Source organism: Arachis hypogaea, chromosome 13, assembly GCF_003086295.3.
Source record: "Arachis hypogaea cultivar Tifrunner chromosome 13, arahy.Tifrunner.gnm2.J5K5, whole genome shotgun sequence".
Taxonomy (NCBI): Eukaryota; Viridiplantae; Streptophyta; class Magnoliopsida; order Fabales; family Fabaceae; genus Arachis; species Arachis hypogaea.
Window position 1 is genome coordinate 145242158 of NC_092048.1, and position 8691 is coordinate 145250848.

Consider the following 8691-nt stretch of genomic DNA (forward strand, 5'->3'; position numbering starts at 1 on the left):
TCTGTCAATACAACTCTGTGTCTATATCATAGTTATATGAAAAGTTGATTTAATAATCATAACTATTTAATACCGTGACGGCAGATATATATGTAATGGTTCTTTTGAGTTTGATGTGCTACGAAATTGTTCAAATTGGGAAAATACAAAGTGGGTAAGTACGTGGTAGGATTAGGATGGACCAGGATTAATTAGATGGCCAACCCAATCATTTGATGTTATACATTTTAAACTCGCTATTTCTGCGAAAAAATATTCCATTCTCATATAATTAACTTATCCATAAACATAATATACATCAAAGTGGTGGTGAGTGACGCGTTTGAAAAGGATAAGTGGTTACCCTTTAATTTTCTTAAAGTGATTCAAGTCTCTGCCTTTTGTGGTAAACGAAAGTCTACCTATGAATGCTGATTCAATATTCAAATGTCAAACCTCTTCTTGACAAATCAAATAATAAAATGTACGTCCTATATATGACTTCTTTTGTTACATAAGTAGTTAATAAAATTATATACAACGCCTTATTATAACCAATTGTGATGTTAGTGTGTGTTTAAGGATTGAGTCCGTTTTTCAAACTTTCTTAAATTCAAACAACAGAGTTCCTCTAGACAAAATTAATTGGGTTTATCCTACCCCATTTTTTTTAATTTTCTTTAAGCAGCCACAACTTTGTTTAATTCTCTATCGATTGTGTGTTAGGAAATTATTTAATTTTTTAATTTGTTTATGAGTAATATATATTAATTATAATTATATATTATATTATTTTAAATTAAATAACTTATATAATGATAATCTTGTTTATTGTTATAAATACTAAATTAAATAAATTATAATATTTTTAATTTGGAATTAAATAAAAATAAAATTAGATATTATTTTTTGGATTTTAAATACTATTTTTATTAAGATTTTAGGGTTTAATGGGTGACATGCTCAAATATAAATAATGACTTCAGAGTTTCGGTCTCCAACATATTAAAACCGCCTCAGCAACTCTTTTTCTATCATAAAAGTTGCAATTCAACCGTCCTATTAGGAATAAAGAAGATTTTGGTTGAGAAAGACTCACATAACTCTTTTATTAATTTTTAATTTCTAATTTCTAATTTCTATAAATAAAAATACGCATCTTCGCTATGATATATATTTTTTGTGATTTAATATAGATGATTTAAATTAACAAAACAATTTATTTCAACACTGTGTCAATATTTTTCAAGTCCCTATATGATTAAATACAAATTCTCTATCTCTTCCATGCCTCTAGGACAATGACTCGATTTGAAAAATATTAGGCATTCGAATAAATTTTTAAAACAAATTTTTAATCAAGCTTTTGCGTGTTTCTTTTTTTTGCAAATACTTTTTTTCCTCCTTCTTCTCTTTTTGTTATTGTCGCAGTTATCATCTTTTTTTACGTGCTTCTTACTTTAACATTGTCATCGTTGTCGCTACCATTGTTTTGTTGTAATTATTGTTTAATTTCTTCTTCTTTTTTTTCTTGTTCATCCTCTTTTATTATCATTGTCATCGTTCTTGTCCCCTTTATCTTCTTTTTCTTTTATAAATATTTAGAAAATAAGAGTATATAAATTTGTGTATTCTGTAAAAAATTTTGTATATTATACCAGTAAATAGATACAATACGTAAATTTTGATGTACAGTACAAAATTTTTTAAATGATTACATATCTAAAATCTCACCCAACTAACAAAATATATTTGTAGCAAAATTTTCTGTTATATACAAAAATTTGTGTACTATATGCAACTATTTATGTGTTATATGCAAAAATCTGTATATTGTACTAATGAAATACGCAGAACACAAATTTTGGTATACAGCACAAAAATCTTGGTGCATAACACATAAATTTTTGAAGGACTACATACCCAGAATATTAACTCACTCAACTAATAAAATACATTCGCAGCAAAAATTTGTATGCTATGTGGAAAAATTTGTATACTATATTGCTAAATTTGTATTATGTGCAAAATTTTGTGTTATTATACTTAAAAAATTTATGTGCTATATCAATAAATTTTTGTGCTCTTCAATAAAAATTTGTGCTACAGAAAGCGCAAAAAAATTAGTGATTTATGCACACTTTTTTTGGCTAAATTTAGAGAAAAGTTCCACAAAAATTTTTTGCAAAACAGCAACGTTTTGGTTCCACAAAAATTGGATAAGTTTATTCCTATCCAACCTTCTAATGTCTAACATGACATTTGAGAGTCACATCATCATTATTAAGTGACACGTAAATAAATTCCGTTAGATTTCGACGCTGAAATTGATAGAAAATTGTCATATCTCACAACTATTAGAGACAAATTAAATAGTATCATTTTTTTTCAATAAAATTAGTTTATCTTTTTGAAAAAATAGACAAGAATCGAATTCAGACTTTATTCCTAAACTTATGCCAACTTAATTACAAAAACACTTATGTAGATAGGATGCCCCATTAATTTTTGCATACAAAACACGAGGAAGAATAAAACAAGCACATGGCAGAAGAAAGGGACAATTATAATCACGGTAGAGGATTCCTCAACCAAAGCGCTATTATCACCATAGCAATACACAACAAAATAAGTAAGTTTAAAACACATGTAAATAAAATTGAATTTGAAATCCAATCAATTTGCTACCATGTGAGTGAATCAAGTTGTTGATGGGTATTAGATCAAGCGTATAACGAACGTTATAGTTATATGTTGAGTAAACAATTCAGTTTTCTTCTAGATCGGATATTTTGATTATTAACAAATTTTTATTCTTAGAAAATTATTTTTTTGGATAAATTAATATTTTCATTATTTATAATTAATTTTTAATATGTATAATTTACAAATAAGTTTTTAATATGTATATTAATCTGTTTGTTTCAATTTACTGTGTTGAACTCTTTTATCTTTAAAAAATTTTTTTAACAAATTTTATTATAAGATAATTAAACCATAAAAAATATAATTATAAAATAAATTAATTTCTTTAAGACATCTAACAAATTTTATTATAAGATAATTAAATCTTAAAAAATATCACTATAAAATAGATTAGTCTCTTTTAAAATGATAAAAAAAATTAATTTATCTTACAAAATTAATTTTTAAAAGTTTTTAGAAAAATAAAAATTTAAAAAAAAAAGGACTCTAATCTAAAATTTCTTAAAAATCAAGTTGAGTATTTACTTACTTATATAATTGCATCTAGTGTAGGGGTGGCAAAGCGGGTCCGTCCCAATCCGCCCCGTCCCGCCAAGGCCCGCCCCATAAAAGGGCAGACCGTCCCGTCCCGCCAACTAAAATAGGTTCAAAATGCTAGTCCGTCCCGCTTTATGGCGGATTGGCGGGTTGGCGGGTTAGCCCGCTTGACTCTTTTTTTTTTTAAAATGAAATTCATTAAAATTAACCAAAAAATAATAATTAAAAAATTAAATAAAAATAAAAAATAGTCAAATTATAATATAATTTTTTTACTATTTTTTTAATTTTTAACTTTAATAAAATTGTTCAAAATAATATTTGTCAATAGAATCATCTTTATTTTAAAAAACAAGTCACATAATTTGAGCATATATACGAAATTGTAAAATAAAATAAATAAAGTTAATAACTAAAAGAAGAATAAAAATAAAAAATGAAAAAAAGGTGTTTAAAAATTCTATAATTATTAATTTTATAATAGTAATCACTCTTTTATTTAATAAAAAATAAAAAAAATAAAAATCTTTGATCCGGCGAATCGGCCCGTCCCGCCCCGCCAAAACCCGCCAATTTGGCGGTGCGGGTTTGGCGGGTTTTTTAAAGTTAGCAGGTTCCAAATCCTAACCCGACCCGCCTTTTTAGTGGGTTTAGCAAATCGGCCCGACAGACTCGACCCGTTTTGCCACCCCTAGTCTAGTGCAAAAGAAAAAAAAAGTCATATATGAATCAAAATATTAAGCTTATAAAATTGACTTTTTGAGAGCGACGCTCTACGGTTAAATGAAACGGAACCACCAATCGGGTTGAAAAATATATAACTAATCAAAACAGTTGACCATTCTTGAGTTTGAGATATGTATTATTCTCATCATGTTTCCTCAAAAGCTTGGGTGAAAGATAAAAAAATAAGAGTGGTAAGTATAAAGTAAGAATTAAAAAGTGTAACAATGTGAGTTGATTAGAATTTTGCATCATAATTGTATGCAAACGCAAGAAGTTTGACATAATTGAAGCGTTAGATTAATGACTTGGCCAACATTTCCGGAAGCGGTTACTACAGAACAGAGTACACGTTAAGAAACACCACATTATTTCATTTGCTTTCAGCAAGCTTTAACTTGTAAAGAGATAGACGCAAAGGAAAACACCACGTGTTCTCATTCAAAACCTTACTTTAATGCTCCACTTTCATTTTAATATTATTTTTTAGAAACAGCGACAAATAAGTCTAATTTTTTTATTTTTTTAAATAAATAAGTTAATATAATTTTTTTTTTATTTTTTAAAATACGAAACATCTGAATTTCTTAAAATGATCTATTTATTTTTATATATTTTAGACAAAAAAATTTAAATATCTTATATTTTACAAAATTTTTTTTTCTATTTTTAATTAACTAAAGACTCATGTGTCTTTAAATTATAAAGTTAAGGACTTATTTTTTTTTATTTTGTATGTAGGTAATTTTTAATTAATTTTTTCATAAATAAATAAAGAATTAGTTTTTTATATTTTATTTAATATTTATTAAAAAGTTTGATATTTTATCATCATAATTAATTTTAACCATATCTTTAATTTTAATTTAAAGAACTAAATTATTAAACCATGGTAAAACTCATTATACAAATTAGGTTTAATTATTCTATTGGTTTTTATAATTTCGTGAAATTTTCAATTAGATCCTATATTTTTTTCTTTTTAATTGAGTCTTTGTACTAATTTTTTTTAATTAAGTCTTTTTTAATAGTAATTGGCTTAATTTTATAGGAATCCAACTAAAAAAAATTGGTATAAGGACCTAAATAAAAGGAAAAAAAAGTGTAAAGACCTAATTAAAAAAAATTGATAGAAAAACTCAATTAAAAAAAAAAAAGTATAAAAATCTAATTAAAAATTTTACAAAATTATAAAAACTAACAGAATAATTAAACCTACAAATTACAATAGCTTTCAAAAGGCCTCATTTTGCAATTTTTCCAAATTTCTCACACCACTCAATTTTCCGAATCTTTTTCAACAAAAAATTAAAAATAAAAAACTGAAAATAAAGGTTAAAAGAGATTAAAAAAAATATATCAAAATGAAAGGAGTAAAAAATTCATCGATTGCAAACTGGTTTACGAAAATTAGTATCTAAATTCATTCTTTTACCACGCCTCATTTTAACTATTTCTCTGAAGACTTTCAATATTGTAACACAATGCCATTATTCCAATTGCCATCACCTATCAACGGAAAAAAGAAGAAGAAAAAAAGAGGTAGCATCCAAATTACATTGCTTCATGCCATTATTTTTTCTTATCAATTAAATCTTTTCTTTTATTTTTATCTTTTGTATGTGGCTGAAAGAGAAAGAGAATAAGAAATTGGGCAATTCAAAAGAAAAAAGGTGAAATTATAATGTAAGATTTCTGTGAAAACTATTGCAATTTGCAGAAACAGTTTTATTCTCATTGATTTGGTTATTCAAATTCAAGTTAAAGAGATAGTTAATATTAATTATAATGACTCAATTAAATTTTTCAATAATCATAAAATATGTCATAAAAGGTAATAACTAAAATTCTTTATTTAAGAAAGAGTTTCTTAGAAATGACTTTTTATTTTTAACGTTTTGTTTAAGGTGATAGACCCCACAAATGATTAAAAAAAATCACTTTATTAGCACATAATTAATTAATGAATTACAGTTTCTATCCTCATCATGTTGGTATCTTACAGGAATCTAATGAGATTTGGAATCATGATAAATTCTTAGAGGCTTGAGTTCCAAGCCAAACCAATCCACAATCAAGAAAAAAATCACATACACACAAGAACATGGTTGTTTCCCAACACCTTCTTGAACACACAGAAGAAGAAGATGTGGAGAATTCAACCCAAAACCCAGACACAAACTCACCAAAACCGCCACAAAATAAGCTAGCACTTCTCCCACTAATCTTCCTCATATACTTCGAGGTCGCCGGCGGCCCGTACGGCGAAGAAGCGGCGGTTGGAGCAGCAGGACCGATCTTTGCCATACTGGGCTTCACGGCGTTCCCTTTCATATGGAGCATACCGGAGGCACTCCTCACGGCTGAATTGGCCACAACTTTCCCCGGCAACGGTGGTTTTGTCATATGGGCTAATGAAGCCTTTGGGCCCTTCTGGGGCTCCCTCATGGGCTTCTGGAAATTCTTCAGCGCCGTCATAAACTTGGCTTCATACCCAGTTCTCTGCATAGACTATCTGAAACTCATGATCCCAGCTTTATCTTCTGGTATCCCTCATACTCTTTCCATCTTCATATCAACCTTGTTTCTATCTTTTTTGAACTACTCTGGCTTGGCCATAGTTGGTTACTCTGCGGTGGCTCTAGGAGTTGTTTCTCTGTTACCCTTTTTGTTGTTGTCCTTGATTTCATTGCCCAAGATTGATCCAAGTAGATGGTTAAGTTTTGGTCAAGAGGGTGTGAAGAAAGATTGGACACTTTACTTTAATACAATTTTTTGGAATCTTAACTTTTGGGATAGTGCTAGTACTTTAGCTGGTGAAGTTGATCAACCCCACAAAACATTTCCAAAAGCTTTGTTTTTTTCTGGCATGTTAACTTGTTTTGGTTACATAATTCCATTGTTGGCTGCAACTGGTGCTATGGAACTTGACCAAAAGAATTGGTGTGGTGGATATTTTGCTGATGTTGCTGAAATCATTGCTGGGAAATGGTTGAAATTTTGGATGGAGATTGGTGCTGTCTTATCAATTGTTGGTTTGTTTGAGGCACAGCTTAGCAGTGCTGCATACCAACTTCTTGGTATGGCTGATTTGGGATTCATACCAAAAATATTTGGTGATAGATCAAAGAAATTCAATACTCCTTGGATGGGGATATTGGTGTCAACAATTATAGCAGTTGCAATGTCATTTTTTAGCTTCAACGAGATTATATCAACAGTGAATTTCTTGTACAGTTTGGGGATGCTGTTGGAATTTGCATCGTTTCTTTGGCTTAGGAGAAAATTCCCATCATTGAAGAGGCCTTTTGAGGTGCCATTAGGAATGAAGGGTTTGATACTAATGTGTCTTATACCTTCTTTGCTTTTGGTGTATGTGATGAGTGTTGCCACAAAAGCAGTGTTTGTTGCAAGTGCTTTCTTGACTTGTCTTGGGATTCTTTTGTACTATCTCATGAATCTTTGTAAGGCCAAGATGTGGGTTGAATGAATTCTAAGTTCAATTGGTGGTGTATGAATTATGATTGATGTATGTAATTATCTGTTATTCTTGTGGTGATACAAATTTGGTTAGTGATTCTTGTCACACAATAATTAGGATCGGTTGGTGGGTGTATTGTGTTTATTTGTATGTAAGGTTCTGTAGGAGAAATTGAATTCTCCTATGGCTAGGTTTATTATTTATTTGATACTTTGTAAATTGGATTATTATTGAATTTTAGTGTTAATTATAGTATCATTTTTGTTTGCATTGGGAGTTTCTAGATTCCAACATTTCGCTACTATAAGGCACTTCTATTTTTAGGTTTTTTCATTTTATTATTTCCAAAGAATGTTATTATGTTTTAATTTTACGAATTGTACATAGGTTTTTTTTGTTTTCCATGATATCCTTAACCCGATAGATTAAGGACTAATTCGTTGTGAATCTGAGCTCCATTTAAAGGTCTGCCGCTGGCCAATGAATTGCTACATGCACAAGACAAGGTTCGAACCTCCAATACTTGTTTAAGCGGATGAGTGAGCTGACTACTCGACCAACCAAGTTGATTAGGTTGTATGTATATTTAGGAAATAGAGGGTCACCATACTCTGTTTTGTTTGTGAATCTAATTGTAGCGTGTAATTTCTCTTGGGCTTTTTAAAGCCCCGTTGAATACCAAAAAAAAACAAAGAGAAATTAGTTACCGTTGGTTAAAATACAAGGTAAATACCAATCATGTCTACTTTTTTCATTAAAATAAAGAGGTTGTCTTTAAATGAAAATAGTAGTTAAGACGTGGACATTATTATATTAAACAATTTAATTAAATATATCAAATTATCTAATTATTTGCAGTCATTATTTTTATATAAAAATATATTCATATGAGTAATAATTTTAAAATAATAATTCCAATAATCTTTTTTTTTTTTTGGACCATGCCCATGATGGGCTAATAGCATTTGTTTTTAGTCAGAATAAGAATACCTTATAAACTAAATCTTTTTTTTTTCCAGGTCCAACCACGCCTTTTGTTATTTTTTGGAAAATTCAATTAAATGGGTTATAGGCCTTCCTAATTCACCAAAAACTTTTCCAACTTATTTTTCTGGATCCACTAATCTTCTTTTAAGGATCTGGACAAAAATTATCGTTCTATTAAGGCCTAGGCCCAAAATCGATTACAACAGAACATATTCTTAGATTAAAAAATAATTAAACTATTCCATACCCGAAGACTTGTCCAGAAGAAAAGTTACCCG

At 28.9% G+C, this 8691-nt stretch overlaps 1 protein-coding gene across 1 annotated transcript; it reads left to right on the plus strand.

The window, feature by feature from the left end:
• Positions 1–5869: 5869 nt before the first annotated feature.
• On the plus strand, positions 5870–7696 carry LOC112792680 (probable polyamine transporter At3g13620). Its single transcript, XM_025836001.3, has one exon. It carries the CDS (start codon positions 6050–6052, stop codon positions 7433–7435), a length of 1386 nt encoding a protein of 461 aa, XP_025691786.1. The 5' UTR covers positions 5870–6049; the 3' UTR covers positions 7436–7696.
• The last annotated feature ends 995 nt before the right edge of the window (positions 7697–8691 follow it).